The 23,642-nt window shown below is 43.1% G+C and overlaps 4 protein-coding genes across 7 annotated transcripts; 2 read left to right on the forward strand and 2 right to left on the reverse strand.

The window, feature by feature from the left end:
• Window positions 1-2,167: 2,167 nt before the first annotated feature.
• Window positions 2,168-14,336, forward strand: rogdi (rogdi atypical leucine zipper). 3 transcript variants are annotated; one of them, XM_069709959.1, is made up of 11 exons: window positions 2,168-2,473; window positions 5,291-5,362; window positions 6,216-6,298; window positions 8,214-8,268; window positions 8,356-8,436; window positions 9,273-9,368; window positions 9,459-9,557; window positions 10,082-10,195; window positions 10,284-10,333; window positions 10,597-10,723; window positions 13,903-14,336. In XM_069709959.1, the coding sequence occupies exons 1-11, from the start codon at window positions 2,399-2,401 to the stop codon at window positions 13,942-13,944; spliced, it is 894 nt and encodes a 297-aa protein (XP_069566060.1). In that variant the 5' UTR covers window positions 2,168-2,398; the 3' UTR covers window positions 13,945-14,336. The 3 variants fall into 3 exon arrangements, with proteins under 3 accessions (XP_069566060.1, XP_069566062.1, XP_069566061.1); XM_069709961.1 differs by lacking the exon at window positions 10,082-10,195; XM_069709960.1 differs by lacking the exon at window positions 5,291-5,362.
• On the reverse strand, window positions 2,468-4,252 carry LOC138627513 (zinc finger CCCH domain-containing protein 13-like). Its single transcript, XM_069709901.1, has 2 exons — window positions 4,232-4,252; window positions 2,468-3,622 (listed from the first exon to the last, which is right to left on the reverse strand). Exons 1-2 carry the CDS (start codon window positions 4,250-4,252, stop codon window positions 2,483-2,485), a joined length of 1,161 nt encoding a protein of 386 aa, XP_069566002.1. The 3' UTR covers window positions 2,468-2,482.
• LOC138627550 (probable inactive protein kinase DDB_G0270444) lies at window positions 12,561-13,687 on the forward strand. The gene has a single exon (XM_069709962.1). The coding sequence runs from the start codon at window positions 12,561-12,563 to the stop codon at window positions 13,620-13,622; it is 1,062 nt and encodes a 353-aa protein (XP_069566063.1). The 3' UTR covers window positions 13,623-13,687.
• A 4,278-nt stretch (window positions 14,337-18,614) lies between the features above and the next one.
• Window positions 18,615-23,109, reverse strand: smim22 (small integral membrane protein 22). 2 transcript variants are annotated; one of them, XM_069709970.1, is made up of 5 exons: window positions 22,990-23,109; window positions 20,512-20,648; window positions 20,031-20,101; window positions 18,927-19,022; window positions 18,615-18,863 (listed from the first exon to the last, which is right to left on the reverse strand). In XM_069709970.1, exons 2-4 carry the CDS (start codon window positions 20,639-20,641, stop codon window positions 18,975-18,977), a joined length of 249 nt encoding a protein of 82 aa, XP_069566071.1. In that variant the 5' UTR covers window positions 20,642-20,648; window positions 22,990-23,109; the 3' UTR covers window positions 18,615-18,863; window positions 18,927-18,974. The 2 variants fall into 2 exon arrangements, with proteins under 2 accessions (XP_069566071.1, XP_069566070.1); XM_069709969.1 differs by lacking the exon at window positions 22,990-23,109 and adding an exon at window positions 21,146-21,430.
• Window positions 23,110-23,642: the final 533 nt, after the last annotated feature.

A 23,642-nucleotide genomic window follows, 5' to 3' on the forward strand; every position in this document is an offset into this window, starting at 1 on the left:
AAATACCAAGACTTGTGTGCTGTTTAATAAATCCTCTCCTGATTACTGACATCTATGCATGTTTAATGAATGAGTTTCCTCTTGGTACAGTAATTGTTAATTTGATTAGATTTCAAATCAAATTGATCCGATCGAGATCTAATGTTTATCATTTACTGTCACTCAAAATCAACGCTGTATTAGTCAGTTTCTCAATAAACGCTGCTCAGCCACACTGAACCCACGGCCTCGTTGACTTGTTGAGGCTGAACTCCACGAGACCGCTGAAGATGTCCGGTGCTATCAGACTTGTTGGAGGCCGAGTCGACGCTTTGAACTCGCGTTCCTCAAACCATTCCTGAACCATATTTCTCATTTAGCCGAGCGTATTATGCTGCTGAGAAGAATCTCTTCACCTGTAAGAGTGTGCAACACTATTTAGGCAGGTGGTACTCGTCAAAGTCCAGGAGTGGTAGGATTCGAGCTTTCCCAGCAGAGCATTGCCCAAAGCCTCACTTTCCCAGAATGCATCTTGCTGCCATTTCTTCACACACAAACGTGGCCATCCACACGAAGAAAGAAAACACGATTGTTGAGACCAGGCCTCCTTCCATCGCTCCGTGGTCCCGCTCACACTCCCCTCCACTTGTAGAAGCTTCCAGCGGTGGACGGAGGTCAGCAGCTGTAGTCCTGAACGCCCGACGCTCCGTCTCCTGACATCTGTCTGTCACAGCCCGTATGAAGTTTTCCATCAGTTTGTGCAGCAGTAGCTCTTCTGGCCAGCCTTCGCTCCCAACGCATTAATGAGTCTTGGCCAGGTACAAACCAGTGCATGCAGGGAACTCCCCCAGAGGACCTGCCCTTCTGGAGCTGCCCGGATCCCGTCGTCACAGACAAGACGGGGTTCTTAAAAAAACACCTCGGAGATACTTTAACTTCAATTTAACTCAAAATTATTTTCTAATAATTTTCTAAAGCACCTGCTCACAAGAACCAATGCTGCATTTGGTGTGGACTCTTTTAAGCAGGAGATTAATCCACACTTAGTGCTGTACTCGTCCCACCTCCACCCTCCTGGTGGTGAAGTGACCAGTGATGGTGAAAGCCCCGTGGATCTATCGGCAGTGACGCCCTCCTCGCATATCTTCACTGTCACCACAAAATACATCGGATGAAACAAAATAGACACCGATCATCCACGGTGATGAATTCGTTGTGAAGTGTCTCAGGAGGGCGTGTTACTCCTCCACCCACTGGGCGGTGAGCAGTTTCAACTTGTCTGGGATTTGTTCACTAGAATAAATATAATACCAGCTTTATCCATTGAAAAGCAAACAAGTGTGATTTTTGTTTTGTTTACTGTTAATGCAACAGGCCTTGTAAACTCATTATGATGCACCTGGTCTATAATCGACAAGTAATACTGGAACAAAGTGTAAAAGGCCCCAAAGTAGTAGAACTGGGAACTAGAACTTTTACTGCAGAGACAAACTACTGTGATTCTGGCTGAATACAAATCTGACTGTTTATTTTGTTTGTTTTTATCTCAAACAATATGAACCTCCATGTTTCATCTTACTGGGGTTCCACATGACTTAAAGTCATTTCATCATTTTCAGCAGCTTCCACTGAAAGGAGAAACACTACGTGTAGTTTGTACAATATAATACAATAATAATAATTATAATCAAAACAAAGTGATAAAATACCTATAGAATAAGAACAATATGATTCATATGAACTTGAACCACGGAGCCCCTCAAATGAAGACCGGACCGGTGTGAACATGTCCCATGTCTCCTGAACGCTGCACGATACCAACGTTTGTGCGACGCTGAGCGGAAGTTGTATTACCAAATAAGGATTAGTGGGTCGGTCCACCTTAACGGTGAACGTGTGACCAGCCTAATGCTGCATTCAGGTGGTTCACGTAAATATCGCAACCCAGTTTCCTCGTAGTTGTTCAGTTGGAATAACAAACAAATAAAACGGTTAACAAGAACATTTTATTTTTGGAGGTGTTGGTTTGATAAACGATAGAGAGCACGCGGCTGCTGGATGCCCAGAATAATGACGATACATGTTAAATATGCACAAACAGCATCATCTAAGCGTGGCATTAAAGAATAAAACATGTACAACCAGACACAAACACCTGTTTGTTCTGTGAGGGCCGTGATGAGGCCGTGATTTAAACTCCGCAGCTCAGCAGCGTCTTCATCCTCGTTTCATTTATATTTGCAGCTAATTTTGGTTTTTCATTTGGGCAGCTTCGTTATTTCCGACAGCAGCGAAGGCAACGGATCCTCCGCTAAGCTAGTTGGTAAGGAGACACCTTCTTCCGAGGACCGAGGACAGGACCGAGGACAGGACCGTGTCTTCAAGGTGTCCACCGCGGGGTTCGTTCTCACTGGTCAACATGCTGAACCCTCAGAGGTCTCTGTCGGAGCTGCCAAAGATGTCCGCTGCCAGTCAGGTGGAGAGAGCGGTGCTGGTGAGATGTTCAGCCTCCGTGTCGGAGCCGCCGGCGGGCCGTCGGGGCTCGCGGTCCCCGGACCGGTCGGGGCTCGCTGTCCCCGGACCCGTCGGGGCTCGCGGCCCCCGGACCGGTCGGGGCTCGCTGTCCCCGGACCCGTCGGGGCTCGCGGCCCCCGGACCGGTCGGGGCTCGCTGTCCCCCGACCCGTCGGGGCTCGCGGCCCCCGGACCGGTCGGGGCTCGCTGTCCCCGGACCCGTCGGGGCTCGCGGCCCCCGGACCGGTCGGGGCTCGCTGTCCCCGGACCCGTCGGGGCTCGCGGCCCCCGGACCGGTCGGGGCTCGCTGTCCCCCGACCCGTCGGGGCTCGCGGCCCCCGGACCGGTCGGGGCTCGCTGTCCCCGGACCCGTCGGGGCTCGCGGCCCCCGGACCGGTCGGGGCTCGCTGTTCCCGGACCCGTCGGGGCTCGCGGCCCCCGGACCGGTCGGGGCTCGCTGTCCCCCGACCCGTCGGGGCTCGCTGTCCCCGGACCCGTCGGGGCTCGCTGTCCCCGGACCGGTCTCTTCTGTCCCGGTTTGAGATTAGAAGATTGCACCTGGACGAAGCTAACATGGTAGCTGTTGCTAGCTGGGAGGGACGGGAGCATCCGCGCGCTCGGGGACAGGTGCTGACGTCAGGGCTCGCGCTGTCACCGTCCCTCTGCAGTGATGTGGACGGTCGGTGGGTCCGTGGCCGGTCCTCCCGGTTCTCCCGGTCCTTACGGTACTCCCGGTACTCACGGTTCTCACGGTACTCACGGTACTCACGGTTCTCCCGGTTCTCACGGTCCTCCCGGTCCTCCCGGTACTCACGGTTCTCCCGGTACTCACGGTTCTCACGGTACTCCCGGTCCTCACGGTCCTCCCGGTACTCACGGTTCTCCCGGTATTCACGGTCCTCCCGGTACTCACAGTTCTCCCGGTCCTCCCGGTACTCACAGTCCTCCCGGTCCTCACGGTTCTCCCGGTACTCCCGGTACTCACAGTTCTCCCGGTCCTCATGGTCCTCCCGGTCCTCATGGTCCTCCCGGTCCTCCCGGTACTCACAGTTCTCCCGGTCCTCCCGGTACTCACAGTCCTCCCGGTCCTCATGGTCCTCCCGTCCTTCCGGTCCTCCCGGTCCTCTGATCTGAAACACGCAGCGTGTTCACTGCTTTCTCTTTTCTTTGGAGAACGAACAGAACGAACGAGTGTTAACGGCATTTTATTAATTTACGGTTTGGCATCAATTCAAAGATTAAACTTGATGAAGACATCAAACATCACAACAGGAGAAGTCAACAGTTTCATTCATCTTCATCTTTTAGTTTCTGTTACTTTTGCTATTTTCTCAGCTGGTTTGTCATTCGGTCAGTAACAAGTCAGAAACTGAAGGTTTCCAAAGACCGGGCTCAAATGTTCTGGTCCATTAAACTGTCCAAAACCAAAGACATGACTTTGACTGTCAGCTGGTTTCAGAAAGGAGAAATAAATATTTAAATCTGAGAAGGTGAAACCACAGATTTTGCTAATTTTCTTTGAAAATGCAATAAAACACCAAATATGAATGTAGGCTCTACTTAATGTTCATCCTGAGTGTTCAGGATAGATATTTAATCTAGATATTTAATCCATTGTTAGATAAATAGGTAAATACAGATGATGTTTTGCACCATGAATACATCTTTTAAAACGTTTTGTTTATCCAGTGGTGTGATTGGCTGTCACTCATTCAGCCAGTCAGCAGATCTGGACTCACCTTGTTTGTTTCGACTGACATATAATGACTTTCATAAACAGCTTTATGAATCTAAATGAACATTTATAGAAGCCACTTTGAGTAAAACTGCACTCATGACATTCATTTACATAATAAACTGCAGCATTCACCATAATACGAGCTGCAATATTCAGGTGTTGACGTGATGACATCATATCGTTCCTCAGCAGAACTGTATGATGTGTGTTACAAACACGGTTTCCATTGTTGAGGAGTTCGTTCCAAAAAGGCGACTTCAGTAGTTTGGAAGTGATTCGATTACAAAACCACAGTAATATTAGTTTCCACGTTCAGGTTTACGTGCAGAGTTTTATGCTCTTGAAATTGATTATACAATATTTATCAATATTTAGTCATATCATCATGAATATTGTTATTGCAGAAATATTCACAGGTATTGTGATTATATTTTAAGGCCGTGTCGCTGCCTCTCAGCTACACCTGACTGGTGCAAAGTACGATCGGTGGTGCAGCACATGACTGAAAGTTGAGGTTACTTATAAATAAGTTATAAAAAGACAGTAGAGACATTCCTCTCCTAGAAAACGCTGACCTGACGGAGCGGTCGTGACTTCCAGAAGCTGATGGAGGTCCTGAAAGTCTTCAGTTTGTTCACATTCAGATTCTTCGACTGAAATGTTCCTGAGATGCTGCAGCGATGTGATCTGTGGATTCAGTTACAGCCGGCCGTGATCAAGATGACAGTGTTAACAACTATTTCTCTGACATCTCTAAATCATTTAAAACTTTTCTTAAGCAAGAAACACATATTTTGTGTGTATCTTATAGATATTACTGCACTCCAACAATGTTAAAACCATATGATTTTAATATGTGGCTTCTTCTGCCTCCTGTCAGAGCAGGAAGTATATTCAAGGTTCAGCATCATGGATGAGAGGAAGCTCACTCTGTATTGGAGTCATCATGTTGTCCATGGTGCTCTGGAGCTATTTCCTCCAATAGGACATCCTAAATGTTGATGTTGGTTTGTATTTTAATCATCATTCAGGAGTTCAATCTTTATTTATTATTTGGTAGGAGGAGGAGTTCAACTGGCTGCTGAAGGAAGAAGTGCATGCTGTCCTGAAGCAGCTGCAGGACGTCCTGAAGGTGAAGCTGTCCTGTAGCTGTGGTTGGGGCTCAGTATGGTGTGCTTACAATCACTACCACAATGTTAAAGGGCCATTACATCAATTGTGCATGTGAAGATCTGATTACTTGTCATGGGGAGTCCTACACAGCCAGTTCAAACATTTTATACAATATGATAAACAATTCCAGATGAGCTTTCTGCAGTCTGATGATGTCATAATAATCTCATCTCACCTTTAGAACAGAAAGAACTCAGTAAGAGCTAGTTTCAGACCGTTTGAGCTGATTCGTTGTTTTTTTACAGGCAGGGCGGGTCAAATAGAGACACCCTTTCAAGATGCATCATGGGACATATACGATCCCAGTCAGGATATCTGCAAACATCTGCTTTAATTTGAACCCCAACATAATAGCATTAATAACTGGCTTGAATACCCCTTAAGAAGTTGTATTTTTCCAGGTATATGACAAGTATGCACAATTATATGAAATAAAAAAAGCAATACAGTCTCACTGTTACACATTTTAATAAGGCAAAGCTCCTGACACATGTACAACATATATAATAGTAATTATATTTAGTTTGCTCAGAATCCAGAATGAAACAGAAATGTGTAAATTGATGAGAGAATATGAATATGTATCATCACATGATACCAGTGAACGTCAGTAAATGGTTGCATTGAATTATTACTCCTGCAGAGTTCAACATATATTCAGGGTTGATTACAGACCTGAAAAACAGTTATACAGTCGTGCAGTATTTTACTGTAGAACACAAACATTCAGCTGAAGGTCTGTAGAATTTCTTGAACTTCATTTTACAAAGGTTTTAAACCTCCGTAACCTTTTTTCGTGTCGTTGTCAACAGGAGGCGTCGAGACGTTTCTCCATGCCGACGCCGGGCCTGGAGAGTCAGCTCAAACAGGAAAACTTCATCCTCGGCAGCTCAACGTAATACTTCATGTCCATTCATTTTCTCTTTATGGTCATACAGTGGGTACGGAAAGTATTCAGACCCCTTTACATTTTTCACTCTTTGTTTCATTGCAGCCATTTGCTAAAATCAAAAAAGTTCATTTTATTTCTCATTAATGTACACTCAGCACCCCATCTTGACAGAAAAAAACAGAAATGTAGAAATTTGTGCAAATTTATTCAAAAAGAAAAACTGAAATATCACATGGTCATAAGTATTCAGACCCTTTGCTCAGTATTGAGCAGAAGCACCCTTTTGAGCTCGTACAGCCATGAGTCTTCTTGGGAATGATGCAACAAGCTTTCCACACCTGGATTTGGGGATCCTCTGCCATTCTTCCTTGCAGATCCTCTCCAGTTCCGTCAGGTTGGATGGTGAACGTTGGTGGACAGACATTTTCAGGTCTCTCCAGAGATGCTCCATTGGGTTTAGGTCAGGGCTCTGGCTCGGCCAGTCAAGAATGGTCACAGAGTTGTTCCGAAGCCACTCCTTTGTTATTTTAGCTGTGTGCTTCGGGTCATTGTCTTGTTGGAAGGTGAACCTTCGGCCCAGTCTGAGGTCCAGAGCACTCTGGAAGAGGTTTTCTTCCAGGATATCTCTGTACTTGGCCGCATTCATCTTTCCTTCAATTGCAACCGGTCGTCCTGTCCCTGCAGCTGAAAAACACCCCCATAGCATGATGCTGCCACCACCATGTTTCACTGTTGGGATTGTATTGGGCAGGTGATGAGCAGTGCCTGGTTTTCTCCACACATACCGCTTAGAATTAACGCCAACAAGTTCAATCTTGGTCTCATCAGACCAGAGAATCTTATTTCTCATAGTCTGGGAGTCCTTCATGTGTTTGTTGTCAAACTCTATGCGGGCTTTCATATGTCTTGCACTGAGGAGAGGCTTCCGTCGGGCCACTCTGCCATAAAGCCCCGACTGGTGGAGGGCTGCAGTGATAGTTGACTTGGTGGAACTTTCTCCCATCTCCCTACTGCATCTCTGGAGCTCAGCCACAGTGATCTTTGGGTTCTTCTTTACCTCTCTCACCAAGGCTCTTCTCCCACGATTGCTCAGTTTGGCTGGACGGCCAGGTCCAGGAAGAGTTCTGGTCGTCCCAAACTTCTTCCATTTAAGGATTATGGAGGACACTGTGCTCTTAGGAACCTTGAGTGCTGCAGAAATTATTTTGTAACCTTGGCCAGATCTGTGCCTTGCCACAACTCTGTCTCTGAGCTCCTTGGACAGTTCCTTCAACCTCATGATTCTCATTTGCTCTGACATGCACTGTGAGCTGTAAGGTCTTATATAGACAGGTGTGTGCCTTTCCTAATCAAGTCCAATCAGTTTAATTAAACACAGCTGGACTCCAATGAAGGAGTAGAACCATCTCAAGGAGGATCAGAAGAAATGGACAGCATGTGAGTTAAATATGAGTGTCACAGCAAAGGGTCTGAATACTTATGACCATGTGATATTTCAGTTTTTCTTTTTGAATAAATTTGCACAAATTTCTACATTTCTGTTTTTTTCTGTCAAGATGGGGTGCTGAGTGTACATTAATGAGAAATAAAATGAACTTTTTTGATTTTAGCAAATGGCTGCAATGAAACAAAGAGTGAAAAATGTAAAGGGGTCTGAATACTTTCCGTACCCACTGTATGGTTGCTGTACAGTTACAAAGCCAAGGTCATCCCACGTGTAAAAAGTGGGCGGTGTGTTACGTAATGTCTTCCTGTGGGGAAGCGGCTGCCCGGTGCTCATTGATAGCTGCTCTGAACGGGTCTGTTATCTCCTTCATGTTATCATCTTTTAGATTCAGATCAGGTGACCTCCTGCCCTGTAAACTGTCTTCGCTGTTCCTGTAGCGATGCTGAAATCCAGATGTGGTGTGTTTTGCAGAATGGATCAGGTGAAGGGTGTGCTGACTCTGCAGGGGGAGGCTCTGACTCAGGCTGTGAGTTTGCAGTGTTCTCATTATGTGAACACAAAACATTGATTTAATAGGAATGTTTGTCTGTTAATGTTTTACTTTTCTCAACAGGATGTAAACCTGAAGGTTGCAAAGAGCAGCCAAGTGCTGCACTTTCAGTTCAGAGAAGACAAGCAGTGGAAACTGCAGCAGGTAATGAATGTCAGCGAGCAGCAGCGTTCGTCAGGAACCTTTTAAACTCCTTCAGGCCTGAATCATCTTTTGTTTTTACACTTCCCTACTCTTCTTTCATGCAGACCTTTGATCTTTGACCTTTTTTCAACTTCTGCAAGGGAGCCAGCACACAAGTTGCAGACAGAATAATCAAAAACTAATGAATAAAACATGTGAGGGGAGGCTAACAGTAAGACAAGAATTGTTTTGAATTCATTATTGATGACTGACAAAAAAAGAGAATTTGTGTCTTCAGAATATTTTCCACGACAGTCGTATAATCAACAGAGACATGTTACAGTGTTCTTAACATGATCCTTCATAATACTTCAAGTTCGGAAAGGCACATTTTTCCTGTCTATCAAAACTTATGCAGTTAAATGACCAGAGTCCAACCAAATATGTCATTTTAAACTAACAGAGCATTTAAAGTCCAGAATCAGAATCAGCTTTATTGGCCAGGTATGTTTACACATAGAAGGAATTTACGTCTGGTTTCAAACATAAAGGGACATATATACATAAACAGCTAAGTTCTGTCTTGTGAAAGCTGGGCTGCCTGTTTGAGCCACTTGTCCTTTAGCAGAATGAGACGATCTAAAGTGTCTGAAACCTTTTTAAACAGCACTGCATTAAATTCATCTGAAAAAGGTGACGTTTCTTAGACCATTTCCTGTTTTTTCCTCCCTTGCTGGTCACCTGAGGGTTTTGAATAACCTGATTTGTTTTGGGTGGGTGGAGCCTCCCCAGTGACTTCATCCATGTTATGTAAATGCTGAAATCCTTCTGTCCACATCCGTCTGCTGTTGCTTTAGATCCAGGATGCCAGGAACCACGTGAACCAGGCTCTGCAGCTGCTCGGCAGCCACGATGAAAGCTACCACTTCAAGACAGGCGCTGAGGTTAACAAGGTGTGTGGCCCTCCTCCGGCCGCTACGGACCTGAGTTCAGGTCCTTTCCTGGTCAGTGACACTAACATCACATCTCTGTTGCTGCTGTAGCTCATGGATGCAGTGATGCTCCAGCTGACACGAGCACGAAACCGCCTCACCACCCCCGCCTCCATGACGCTGCCTGAGCTGGCAACCAGCGGGGTGATGGTAGACAATACACACACACACACACACACACACACACACACACACACACACACACACACACACACACACACACACACACACACACACATACAGAGTAACACCAGGAGCATTTTTTAAGGCTGTTCTGATCAAATCTGACAATTAGGATGAATGTATCAACCAATATTATCTTCTTTCTTTTTTTATAAATTTTCTGCCAAAACAAATATATTTGATAAGAATTCCAAGTTACTGATGAATTCTGATGACGATGTTACAGTAATGAATGAAAGTATGTGGAAACCTCCACCCTCGCTCTGTTTCATCCTTTGGTTTGGACTGTTGCTGCTGATTTAATCTGGAACCTTCAGTTCAGAGGACAAAATCTTAATGTTTTATTTAGACCCCATGTTGACTTGACTATGTATGACACATACTTTTGGACATATGCATATACAGCTGATATACACAGAGAGAGAGAATGTTAGCTTGTTTAGCACAAAGCCTGGTGCTGCTGATTCATTCCTTTCTGTCTCTGTCTCCAGAAAATGTTCACCCCTCCCATGCCCGGAGACGTAATGGTGAACTTTTACATCAACTTAAGCAAACTGTGTCTGACTGTCTACCAGCTTCATGTGCTGCCTCCCAACACCACCAAGGTGACAACATGTGACACCCTGTAAAAAGCAAGCTACATGCAGCGTCATGTGACCAACGGTTTCATGTCTTCGTCTCTTATCTCCACAGAATTTCAAGCCAGCTGGAAGCTCAGTGTTGCACAACCCTGGTACGATGTTGTAAGTCTGGTTTCTCTCTTTATTTCTTTCCCTCTCTGGGTCTTTCTGACATTCTTCCTTTTTGCAAAATGCTCGCTATATAAACAGATTACAGCAAAAACAACAACATTAATTTGATATATATTATGTATAATAAATGGATAGTTACTGACAGCCCTTTTTATTGTATGTTTATTATTGGGATTGTAGGACTCTATTCAGAAGTGTGTGACATTCAATAAGCGCATCTCGTCCTTAAACCTGTCTTGACTTTGCGTCCACAGCGAGCTCAACAGCAACCGCTTCGAGGTGAGCCACGTCCACAAGGTGGAGTGTGTGGTGCCGTGGCTCAACGACACGCTGGTGTTCTTCACCATCTCGCTGCAGCTCTGCCAGCAGCTCAAGGACAAGGTGGGTGTCTCCAAATATAGGACTTAAATGATGAATATCAGTGACACGACTTCTTAGAGCTGCATTTATATGTATTTATATTGACAGTACAATTGCAAAGTTTGAGTGACTGATGGTTCTGGAAGGTGTTTATTTCTTGTTGTGTACTCCTGTTTGGAGCTACTGGACATAGAAATACAGAACTTTCATGGCCGATGTAACAACACTATAGATTTGTGATCCGACCACCAGTTTGAATTATTTCACTATTGTGATGAGATGTTTCTTCCCAAAATCCACCACAGCCATAGTTTAACTTCTACCTTGAAGTTTTTCATGTCCTCAGGTTAATATTTTTACATTTTTATCACAGAACCGGATATTTCCAAATGCTGTTCTGAATCTTTTGAATTAATCACTGGGATTTCTTCAACGATCATTCACATAACTGACAATGACAAAAATGAATGTGACTTTTAATTCTGTAAAGAGACGCATCTAAAATACTCCTGATAAACAGATTGAATCACAATTTTAAAAAAAGAAGTCACTTCTTGAATGTTGTTTATATAGTTATGGTGACCGCAACTAAAACCAGAAGATGTTGTTAATTAGATGGATTAAACAGATCCTTTACTTGACTTTACTCTGTGATAAGTCAAGCAGCTGCAGCAGTGAGTCATCATTCTCCTGCTGTAACAGTTAGCATCCATCCACACTACACAGGAGATAGACGTGTGTGTGTGTGTGTGTGTGTGTGTGTGTGTGTGTGTGTGTGTGTGTGTGTGTGTGTGTGTGTGTGTGTGTGTGTGTGTGTGTGTGTGTGTGTGTGTGTGTGTGACCAGCTGGTCGTCTGCAGCTCTTTGACTTTGTGTTTCTCCTCAGCTTTATTTTTGAAGCCTTTCTTGCTTTATAATCAGTCACCTTTAAAGTATTTGATTTAAGTCCCACTTGTAACTAAATCCTGCCTTCACATCCCCTCTGATCCCTCTGATCCCTCTGATTCCCCTGATTTCCTCTGATTCACTCTGATTTCCTCTGATCTCTGATCCCTCTGATTTCCTCTGATCACTGATTCCCTCTGATCCCTCTGATTTCCTCTGATCACTGATTCCCTCTGATCACTGATTCCCTCTGATCCCTCTGATTTCCTCTGATCACTGATTCCCTCTGATCCCTCTGATTTCCTCTGATTCACTCTGATTCCCTCTGATCTCTGATTTCCTCTGATTTCCTCTGATCACTGATTCCTCTGATTTCTTCTGATCACTCTGATTCCTCTGATCACTCTAATTTCCTGATTCCTCTGATTTTCTCTGATCACTCTGATTTCCTTTGAATTCCTCTGATTGCCTCTGATCACTGATTCCCTCTGATTGCCTCTGATCACTCTGAATTCCTCTGCTTTCCTCTGATCACTGATTCCCTCTGATTTCCTCTGAGATCACAATACATTAGTTCAGATAAAGATGCAATTACTTCAGTTTTACTGTGAATTTAACATTTTTATAATGCAAACTAAAAATAGTGTTTTTGGACACAAATTGATGACCACATCTATCACTTGTTTTCATGATATATATCTAAAGTTTTACAACGTACGCTCGGTCCTCCACTTTAATTCAGTGGGAAAGCAATGCAGGACTGATCACGCTCGTCCTGCAGTTCTCATTCGCTTCAAGTAATGAGAAGCTCAAGAGTGCGCTGGAGTTTGAGGTTGGCACTGAGGCTGAGGCTGAGGTTGGGGTTGAGGCTGAGATTGGGGCTAAGGTTGAGGCTGAGATTGAGGTTGAGGTTGGGGCTGAGATTGAGGCTGAGGTTGGGGCTGAGATTGAGGTTGAGGCTGAGGTTGGGGCTGATGCTGAGGTGGAGGCTGAGGTTGAAGCTGAGATTGAGACTGAGATTGAGGCTGAGATTGAGGATTGAGGCTGAGATTGAGGATGAGGTTGAGGCTGAGATTGAGGTTGAGGATGAGATTGAGGTTGAGGCTGAGATTGAGGTTGAGGATGAGGTTGAGGCTGAGATTGAGACTGAGATTGAGGATGAGGTTGAGGCTGAGATTGAGGATGAGATTGAGGTTGAGGCTGAGGTTGGGGCTGATGCTGAGGTGGAGGCTGAGGTTGAAGCTGAGATTGAGACTGAGATTGAGTCTGAGGTTGAGGCTGTTGAGGCTGAGATTGGGGCTGATGCTGAGGTTGAGGTTGAGGATGAGGCTGAGATTGAGGATGAGGTTGAGGCTGAGATTGAGGTTGAGGCTGAGATTGAGGCTGAGGTTGAGGATGAGGTTGAGGCTGAGATTGAGGATGAGGTTGAGGCTGAGATTGAGGTTGAGGCTGAGATTGAGGATGAGATTGAGGTTGAGGATGAGGTTGAGGCTGAGATTGAGGTTGAGGATGAGGTTGAGGATGAGGTTGAGGATGAGGTTGAGGCTGAGGTTGAGGATGAGGTTGAGGCTGAGATTGAGGTTGAGGATGAGGCTGAGGTTGAGGATGAGGTTGAGGCTGAGATTGAGGTTGAGGATGAGGTTGAGGCTGAGGTTGAGGATGAGGTTGAGGTTGAGGATGAGGTTGAGGCTGAGATTGAGGTTGAGGATGAGGTTGAGGCTGAGATTGAGGTTGAGGATGAGGTTGAGGCTGAGATTGAGGTTGAGGATGAGGTTGAGGCTGAGATTGAGGTTGAGGATGAGGCTGAGATTGAGGTTGAGGATGAGGTTGAGGCTGAGATTGAGGATGAGGATGAGGTTGAGGCTGAGATTGAGGTTGAGGCTGAGGTTGAGGCTGAGGTTGAAGCTGAGATTGAGGATGAGGTTGACGCTGAGATTGATGTTGAGGTTGGAGCTGAGGTTGAGGTTGATATTGAGATTAGGTCCTGTGCACTGGGAGCACATGTCGGTGTGGACAACCTTTTCATAATTTGGTGAACACCAACGGAGAGCATCGTGGTGCAGCGTGGTTCAGAGGTACAGGAGGAGGACGACATCATTCAAACATGTCAAAGTCATCTGCAGTCACGAACAAACCACCCCTTAAAAACTGCTGTGCTGCAGCAGCTTGTCAGTTTTGTGATGGCTGAAGACGAAGCAGACAAGAGTTAGCTTCATTTTATACACGATGATGGGTTGTGATAAGTTTACTGTGACTGGTTGGTCATTTTGTATAAATCTCCAGTAACAACTCTTCTCTGCTGTCGCTGTCTTTTAGATATCCGTCTTCTCCAGTTTCTGGAACTACAGACCTTTCTAATGCAGTCCATCCTCCACAGACGGGTCAGCAGCAAGCGTACCGCTCCAGTGTAAGGGACATCCTGGGAAGCTTTTATTTTTCTATGTATAATATCATATCATGCAGTCGTTTAGTCTAAAAGTGTTGCATGATTAGCTGAAAGAACCCGAGATATCAACATTTTGCCATTTCCAGCTGACTGACATTCCCTCGATGTGTGTTGAATCTCACAGTACTGACTTGAACTTCTCACGAATGAATGTGATTGTTGTTCTTTTATTTTTAGGATTATTTCTTGTCATGTTAAAGCAGTTTAGTCCTGACCGAGTATTTATCCCAAAGTGATCAGCTGTTGTGAGGAACACTACTTTTTGACTCCGGTTAGGAGGACTGAGCAGCTCTAAGTCATCTCAGTGGTGTGTGGGTGTGTGTGTGTGTGGGGGGGGGGTCCTTCCTTTTAAGCTTCAAGAGGGCTCTCAGCCAATTCTACATGTTGACATGTTTTACGTGTCAATTTTCACAATTCTACTTTCTAAGATGAAGAGACAAACTACAGGCCTGTAACTACAGTAATGCTTTTTGTCATGAAGGTCAACATATTTATTCTAAAATATTCCAATCAATGTAAAAAAAAAAGTGCCAAGATGAAAAGTTGGCTCAAAGTTCATTCATTCCATAACACTACCTTTCATTAATATCTAATGTTGGAAAGAGAAGGAGAAACAACAGATATTTCCTCTCAGCCAATCTGTCATTGGACGGTTCATCTGATGATCTGAGGCAGCCCGACTTCAAGCACATTGAACTGTTGGTCCTCATGGGGCCAGTTTCCCTGCAGTGACGAGCAGATCTCATTCAGAGTATAAATAAATGTGAGCGGTGTCTAGCAGAGTCACCCACTGGATGTCTGTGCAGAGGAAGTCCGGCTGCTGTTCCAACCATCAGACTTTGATGTGGAGCTCAAACAGCTGTGATCAGCCGTGTGTTGAGGGTCCTTCTCGTTACAGAAAGCTTTAATATATTATATTATATACTTAGCAGCATTCCTGCCAATGCTCAAAAGATCTATAATGGCTACGCTTTAAATTGAACAGGGCGTTACTGTATTGAGATCAAATTTGTTATCTGAAAACCAAAGCCAAATGCAGTCATTGACGTGTGATAACGACACGTCCACAGAAGCGGTGCTTTTACTGTACGATGACATCATGAAGTTAACGACCCTCTGACAAACACACGTCAATCAGAGAACACATTTTATCTTCCAAAGTAACTCCATGAAACACGGAGTACATCAGTCTCAGCACAGCTCTACAGGCTGCTGATGGGATGGGTTCTACAGATAAGTACCATTTCTGTTTTCAGATCTGCCCGAACTGATTGAACGAAATGGGAAAATGAACTAAAAACAGATTAAATGTTACAGACTATAGAGCAGCCTTAGTTTGGGTTTGGAGCCCATAAATGTAACAAGAAGTCTGATTAAAACTATAAATATCACTGAAATAATGATACTTTAGCTTTTGGAAGATATCTCAAACTCTGCTGCTCAGATTTTGATGGCTTGTAGTTATGATGTTGTATATTATTAAGTCCCTCTAGCTTCAACCACGTTCACTACAAAACGACTGGAGGGATTGTTTCATGTCCACAGTTCCAGTAAATCCAGCTGTAGAAAACAGAAAACTTATCCTGAGAATTTGTTTCACGACTTCTATATTTCTGTGAAAAGCACTGGGTGAGAAACGCTAAACACTCCAATGTGCTCTTTCAGAGGATGTTGGACAGATCGGACAGGACTGTTTGTAGCTCAGTTTAGCCCAAAACTGGCCGTTATTTAAGCTTTATATACGTCAGCAGCTTTGCAGCGTTTGTTCAATGAAGTAAGCTTAGAAGGAAATATGAAGACTATGCAGAGAAACTCCAGCAGCTTTTACAGCCCCGGCTGAATCATACAACACTGATCCAAATATGGGATCAGGTAAACCGGGGTGGTTCAAGTCCACTGTGTTCCTGTAGTGTCATGAAGGTACAGATGAGTGGGAGGACTGAGATGATCTATAACGACAACATACCACCCTGTAAATCCATTTAAAGGAGACCACTGATACGAGGCTTTCATGTTATGTTGTGTATTTATTGAGCTGAGCTAGTGTGTTTTTTTATTCCTCATTGTCTTGTTTGGTTAAAATGACAATTCACATTTCCCTTTTTGTTACTTCCTGTATATGTCTGAATGATAAGCTGTTGATGCAGTTCAAGTATTTCGTATTTATTTTGTATATTTTTGTGACTATGTGTTCATGAATGAAACACTAATCCAATCATGAACAAATGACTTCATTCCAGTAAGTGTTAATCTATTTGGAAAAGCTAGCTATCGTATTTATCTGTGCAATAAAACTATTGTAAACACTAGTGGAGTTTCTCTTCTCTGTTCATATCTGCCAGCTGTGTTTTAGTGTTGAGTGCCAAACAGCAATGAGTCATTTTACAGTTCCAATATTTTAGGTAAAAATATGCCAAAAAGAAATAAAGAAAGAAACAGACACTTCCACACATTCCCACTCCTCCTATATTTCAATTCAATTTTATTTCTATAGCGCCAAATCACAACACAGGTTATTTCATGGCACTTAACACATCAAAGTCCTTACAGCAAAACTTTACAATATTATACAGAGAAACCAACAATTCAACAATTCAACAATTCCCACATAAGCTAGGAGGAAAAACTCCTCTTTAAGAGAGAAAAACCTCCAACAGAGGGAAGAAAACCTCCCTTTAACAGGAAGAAACCTCCGACAGAACCAGGATCAGAGGTGGGCGGAGCATCTGTTAACAGAACCAGGATCAGAGGTGGGCGGAGCTTCTGTTAACAGAACCAGGATCAGAGGTGGGCGGAGCATCTGTTAACAGAACCAGGCTCAGAGGTGGGCGGAGCATCTGCCTCAACCGGTTGGGGTGAGAGGAGAGCAGAGAAAGAAAAGGACAGAATAGAGATACATGCATGAATGAGTTTTTCTGCGTCACGCTGAGGAAGGATTTTCCTGATTTTATTAATATTACGTAGATGAAAGAAGGCAGTTCTGGAGATTTGCTTTATATGGTGTCTAAAGGACAAATCCTCATCAAAGATGACTCCAAGGTTCCTCACAGTTTTGCTGGAGGCCAAGACAACATCATCTAGAGTAACTACGTGATTACAGAAAGAGTTTCTGAGGTGTTTAGGACCAAGTACAAGAACTTCTGTTTTGTCTGAATTTAGAAGCAGGACGTTTTTGGTCATCCAGGCCTTTATGTCTTTTAGACAGGCTTCAAGTTTTACTAACTGATTAGTTTCATCTGGTTTTATAGAAAGATATAGCTGAGTGTCATCTGCATAACAATGGAAGTTGATGCAGTGCTTCCTGATGACATCTCCTAATGGAAGCATGTACAAAGTAAAAAGTATTGGGCCTAACACTGAGCCTTGTGGAACTCCATAACTAACTCTTGTTTGTCTGGAAGACTCATTGTTGACATGGACAAACTGGAATCTATCTGATAAGTAGGATTTGAACCAATCTAATGCAGTTCCTTTAATTCTCGTAACGTCTTCCTCTGTAATAAGATCGTATGATCAATCGTATCAAAAGCAGCACTGAGGTCCAGAAGAACAAGTACAGAGATGAGTCCATTATCTGAGGCTAATAAAAGGTCGTTAGTAACTTTCACCAGAGCTGTTTCTGTGCTATGATGAACTCTAAAGACTGAACATCTTCAAACAGATCATTCCTTTGTAAATAATCACAAAGTTGATTTGAAACAATTTTTTCAAGGATTTTAGAAATAAACATCAGGTTGTAAATTGGTCTGTAGTTTCCTAAAACAGCTGATCAAGAGTCGTCTTTTTAAGTAAAGGGTTAATTACAGCCACTTTAAAAGCCTGCGGTACATAGCTGGTTACAATAGATAGGTTGATCTGATCTAATATGGAAGTATTCATTAAAGGGAAGACTTCATTAAAAAGTTTAGTTGGGATGAGAGCTAACAGTGACTTTCAAGATTATGTTTGACTTCATTTGTCCGTGGACTCTGCTGTTAGGAGAAACCTCCACAGCTCACTGACCACCTGCTTCACTGGACACATGGTACGACCCAGGGGATGTTCAGCAACATGCTCGGGTTTTACCAAAAACTTCTACTTTCATCAGGACAGAGAATCTTCTTCCTCGGACAAATCCAAACTTCTTTTATTTCACCGTCACTAAGGTCACTGGTTTTGGGAACACTCAAACCTTTTGACATAGTTTTCTACATTTTCACTAAGTTTTATCACCGATAATTCTTTGTGTGGTTTTGTCAGGACATGCAGCGTGAAGAACTGACGGACCTGCAGGTCTGTCTTTCCAAACTACTTCCAATCAGTTCAATTAGCTACGGATGGACTCACATCTCAAAGACAATTACAGAAAACAAGATGCAGATTGAGTTGGAGCATACTTTTGTAAATGAGATTTAAGTTTTTGATACATTTAAAAAAATTCCTAAAAGCATGTTTTCACTTGGTCACCTTTCTGAGTTTATATAGATGGCAAAAGTGTCAGTTTAATCTATATACAAAAGAACAAAAGGATTTCAATATATATTGTTTGGTAAATCCTCCATAAATGAAACTTCATGTGAAAGAATACACTAATACATGGATGGCGTGTCAATCATCTTTTATATTTTTATTTCTCAGTAAAAACTTCAAATAAATGTTAACATTCTCTCAGCAAAGTAAGTAAGTAAAAAAAAAAAGTTGTATTCAAATCTACAAAGTCATAAAAACTCTAAGAGCTGCGATTCTAGCAGTGAGATGTAGCAGAGACAATCAGCGAGATCAAAATCATCGTTTACAGAAAGGTGACAGTAGAATCAAATCCTCTGTTTTGGCACCGGAGTCGGACCACGAGGTTCTGGAGTCGGACCACGAGGTTCTGGAGTCGGACCACGAGATTCTGGAGTTGGACCACGAGGTTCTGGAGTCGGACCACGAGGTTCTGGTTCCGGCTTCAGTCCAGCTATCAGGGCTCCAGAGCCATGTTCTCTACGCCAACCTTCCCTCTCTGATGCTGTCAGGAAAACAAAGCAATTGTTGTGTTTCATTTGTGCTGCTATCGCTATCATCATCATCACCGTCATCATCATCACCACCATCATCGCCAGAGTACAGACAGGAATACTTCAGGACCTGAGCTCAGTTTCAGTTCATCCATCATTAATAAATACCCTCTGTTTCCTCTAGGGGGGGTGAAACCTGGAGTTTGATTATTTATGACCAGGATGTATCTTTCACGTCTCCATGACTGCTTTCTGTCATCTTCCTAATATTATTCAAATCAGCTACGATCCGTCTTGGTGACTTTAACTGTCGCATTTGTTACTTCCAGGCTGGACTACTGTGATTCTTTGTTGTTACTAAAACACTCGCTCACTTCATCATTTTGTGTCTTCATGAAAGCTGTGGAGTCGCAGAACTCAAATTTAGGGTTATATATCTGATATTATAAGAATGTTATTGTAAGAATTCATTCACTCTGGGTTAAAAGAAACTGTTTTTTTAGTCAAGTAAGACTTGACAGGTGAGACTAGACTATAAACTAGACATGGTTAACACAACAAGGAAGTTCAGTGCAAACAAACAACAAGTGTATCAGTAACAAGTGAAAGAGCAGATGTTCCTGTGATGTTGTGTGTTAACGAGGGTGCAGACAACAAAGACTAATGCACCAGAAGATGAACGTAAAACGGTCGAGATCATGTCTGGCTGCAAACCAGCAGACGTGTGTGTGTGTGTGTGTGTGTGTGTGTGTGTGTGTGTGTGTGTGTGTGTGTGTGTGTGTGTGTGTGTGTGTGTGTGTGTGTGTGTGTGTGTGTCGTGTGTGTGTGTGTCTCTGTGTGTGTGTCTGTGTGTGTGTCTGTGTGTGTGTCTCTGTGTGTGTCTGTGTGTGTCTCTGTGTGTCTCTGTGTGTGTGTGTGTGTCTCTGTGTGTGTCTGTGTGTGTGTGTGTGTGTGTGTGTGTGTGTGTGTGTGTGTGTGTGTGTGTGTGTGTGTGTGTGTGTGTGTGTGTGTGTGTTTACCTTCACCTCATCACAGCAGCAGCAGCAGCAGCAGCGGATGAGGATGAGGATGACCAGCAGAAGAATCACACCTGACAGCACAAACAGCACAACAGTGAGGGAGCAGACAGAGTTCAGACATCACGGTCCTGTGACGGTTCCAGGTCACATGTTCCAGGTCACATGTTCCCGGTCACATGTTCCCGGTCACATGTTCCCGGTCACATGATGCCGGTCGGGTTGTAGTCCTGTCAGGTTGGACACACTCCAACATCTGCAGTCGCATCATGACATTAAACCCAGAAACCAAAATCATCCCAAATAGAGTGAAGCTTAAATATTTGTACAATACTTTGTAGATGCAACTTTTTGAGTTTACAGCTGTAATCTCTTGGGATATGTCTCTATAACTTGAATACGTGTTGGAAAGTGAAGTGAAAAAGTCTTCATGAATGTGGACTCTGATGTTTAATCACGAGAGCATCCATAAACCTTCACTCACCGATGAAGATGAAGAAGACGGCGAAGGAAGCGATGTCCCAGTCAGACTGAAAGAACTGTTTGGACTGCAGTCGGGAGACCACATCGTTGAACTGATTCTCAAAGTCCTGCTGGATGTTCCTCGGATCCATCGTCAGCCTGCTCTCAGAAACACAGCAGTTCATTACAGGTTCATTCACACACAAGAACAGAACACACCAGATATATATGTATACACACACACACACACACACACACACACACACACACACACACATATACAGTGGTGTGAAAAAGTGTTTGCCTCCTTCCTGATTTCTTATTTTTTGCATGTTTGTCACTGAAATGTTTCAGATCATCAAACAAATTTAAATATTATTCAAAGATAACACAAGTAAACACAAAATGCAGTTTTTAAATGAATGTTTTTATTATTAGGGGAGAAAAACAATCCAAACCCACATGGCCCTGTGTGAAAAAGTGTTTCCCCCTAAACCTAATAACTGGTTGGACCACCCTCAGCAGCAACAACTGCAATCAAGCGTTTGTGATAACTTGCAATGAGTCTTTTCCAGCTGTGGAGGAATGTTGGCCGACTCATCTTTACAGAGTTGTTGTTGTAATTCAGCCACATTGGAGGGTTTTCCAGCACCAACCTCCTTTTTAAGGTCATGCCACAGCATCTCAATAGGATTCAGGTCAGGACTTTGACTAGGCCACTCCAAAGTCTTCATTTTGTTTTTCTTCATCCATTCAGAGGTGGACTTGCTGGTGTGTTTTGGATCATCGTCCTGCTGCAGAACCCAAGTTGGCTTCAGCTTGAGGTCACGAACAGACGGCCGGACGTTCTCCTTCAGGATGTTTTGGTAGACGGTAGAATTCATGGTTCCATTTATCACAGCAAGTCTTCCAGGTCCTGAAGCAGTAAAACAGCCCCAGACCATCACACCACCACCACCATGTTTTACTGTTGGTATGAGGTTCTTGTTCTGAAATGTGGTGTTACTTTTACGCCAGATGTAACGGGACACACACCTTCCAAAAAGTTCAACTTTGGTCTCGTCAGTCCACAGAGTATTTTCCCAAAAGTCTTGGGGATCATCAAGATGTTTTCTGGTAAAAAATGAGACGAGCCTTAATGTTGTTTTTGCTCAGCGGTGGTTTTGGTCTTGGAACTCTGCCATGCAGCCATTTCTGCCGAGTCTCTTTCTTCTGGTGGAGTCATGAACACTGACCTGAACTGAGGCAAGTGAGGCCTGCAGTTCTTTGGATGTTGTCGTGGGGTCTTTTGTGACCTCTCGGATGAGTCGTCACTGCTCTCTCGGGGTAATTTTGGTTGGCCGGCCGCTCCTGGGAAGGTTCACCACTGTTCCGTGTTTTCTCCATTTGTGGATAATGGTTCTCACTGTGGTTCTCTGGAGTCCCAAAGCTTTAGAAATGGCTTTAGAACCTTTTTCAGACTGATAGATCTCAATTACTTTCTTTCTCATTTGTTCCTGAATTTCTTTGGATCTCAGCATGATGTCTATCTTCTGAGGATCTTCTGGTCTCCTTCACTTTGTCAGGCAGGTCCTATTGAAGTGATTTCTTGATTGAGAACAGGTGTGTCAGTAATCAGGCCTGGGTGTGGCTCGAGAAATTGAACTCAGGTGTGATGAACCACAGTTAAGTTATGTTTTAACAGGAGGGGGGAAACACTTTTCCACACAGGGCCATGTGGGTTTGGATTGTTTTTCTCCCTTAATAATAAAAACCTTCATTTAAAAACTGCATTTTGTGTTTACTTGTGTTATCTTTGACTAATATTTAAATTTGTTTGATGATCCGAAACATTTAAGTGTGACAAACAAGCAAAAAAATAAGAAATCAGGAAGGGGCAAACACTTTTTCACACCACTGTATATATCCGGGAACATGTGACCTGGAACATGTGACCAGCATCAATAATAATATTATATATATATTTTTAAAATGGGACCCTGACTTTTTATGTCAGAATCCCAAAAGGTTGAAAACTACTGGATTAATCTTTAACAATGTGTTGTGTTTGAAAGGCTTGTTATATTATTCACGGTGTAAAATCTTCATCTTAAAAGTAATTAAACATGTTGATTAAATGTAGAAGAGTACAAAGTAATATTAGTGGAGTGGATCTATAGAGTTGCGTATCGCCTGCAGAGCACATAAAGGACAATAGTGGAAACACAACTAACCAGATCAGACCTTTAAACCCTTTTTTACAACAAGCAGCCTTCATATTCTCTGTCGAGATATTTCCCAAGTACACCTGCGAACTTCCTTCTGTGTTTTCTTGGAACCAGGCGCCTTCATCAGCCTTCATAATACCAGCTTTCATTCACGGACACATTTTTAAGGGTTAAATATAAACAAAACCAAAAACATTTGAACATTTCTATGTAGGCGACGTTAAAAAACAAATCTGTTATAAAGTATTTCACATGTTATATTGACGTTCAGCAGGTGAAGCGCAGCTGCTTACCTGTAAATGGAGCCGTTTGTTTTAGTGGTTTTTCTTCCGGGTATGAAGGTACACCTGTCGCACCTGTTTGGACACCTGCTGCTGCTTCCTCATTCAAGGGCTTGTTCTGTGTCTGGGGAATTTCCTCTCTCTCTCTCTCTCTCTCTCTCTCTCTTTTTCTCTCTAAGTGAAAAGAGAGAGAGAGAGAAAGAGAGAGAGAGGGTATGATGGCCGCGGAACCTATATAATATTATTATTAGAGAGAGAGAGAAAAATATATATCAATATACAATATTATTATTAGAGATAGGGAAATATATATAATATTATTAGAGAGAGAAACATATATTAATATATATATATTACTATTAGAGAGAGAGAGAGATGAATATATATAAATATTATTATTAGAGAGTGAGATAAATATATGTAAATATTATTATTAGAGAGCGAGAGAGATAAATATATTTAAATATTATTATTAGAGAGAGAGATACATACATATAAAGATTATTATTAGAGAGCGAGAGAGATACATATATATAAATATTATTAGAGAGAGAGAGATAAATATATATAAATATTATTATTAGAGAGAGATATAAATATATATAAATATTATTATTAGACAGCGAGAGAGATAAATATGTATAAATATTATTATTCGAGAGAGA

The sequence above is a fragment of the Brachyistius frenatus genome, unplaced genomic scaffold, assembly GCF_029030835.1.
Source record: "Brachyistius frenatus isolate BFR_SWC_R1_liver_20210118 unplaced genomic scaffold, ASM2903083v1 Contig_87, whole genome shotgun sequence".
Classification (NCBI taxonomy): Eukaryota; Metazoa; Chordata; class Actinopteri; family Embiotocidae; genus Brachyistius; species Brachyistius frenatus.

Excerpts from the sequence above, each read along its gene's own strand:
- rogdi (XM_069709959.1), top strand. The coding sequence starts at position 2,399 with ATGCTGAACCCTCAGAGGTCTCTGTCGGAGCTGCCAAAGATGTCCGCT. Across the intron at positions 6,299-8,213 it reads TTCATCCTCGGCAGCTCAAC|AATGGATCAGGTGAAGGGTG; the intron begins GTAATACTTCAT and ends TGTGTTTTGCAG. Across the intron at positions 10,724-13,902 it reads GCCAGCAGCTCAAGGACAAG|ATATCCGTCTTCTCCAGTTT; the intron begins GTGGGTGTCTCC and ends GCTGTCTTTTAG.
- LOC138627513 (XM_069709901.1), bottom strand. The coding sequence starts at position 4,252 with ATGTCAGTCGAAACAAACAAG. Across the intron at positions 3,623-4,231 it reads TGTCAGTCGAAACAAACAAG|ATCAGAGGACCGGGAGGACC; the intron begins GTGAGTCCAGAT and ends TGCGTGTTTCAG.
- smim22 (XM_069709969.1), bottom strand. Across the intron at positions 20,102-20,511 it reads CGTCTTCTTCATCTTCATCG|GTGTGATTCTTCTGCTGGTC; the intron begins GTGAGTGAAGGT and ends TTGTGCTGTCAG. Across the intron at positions 19,023-20,030 it reads GCTGCTGTGATGAGGTGAAG|CATCAGAGAGGGAAGGTTGG; the intron begins GTAAACACACAC and ends TTTTCCTGACAG.
- LOC138627550 (XM_069709962.1), top strand. The coding sequence starts at position 12,561 with ATGCTGAGGTGGAGGCTGAGGTTGAAGCTGAGATTGAGACTGAGATTG.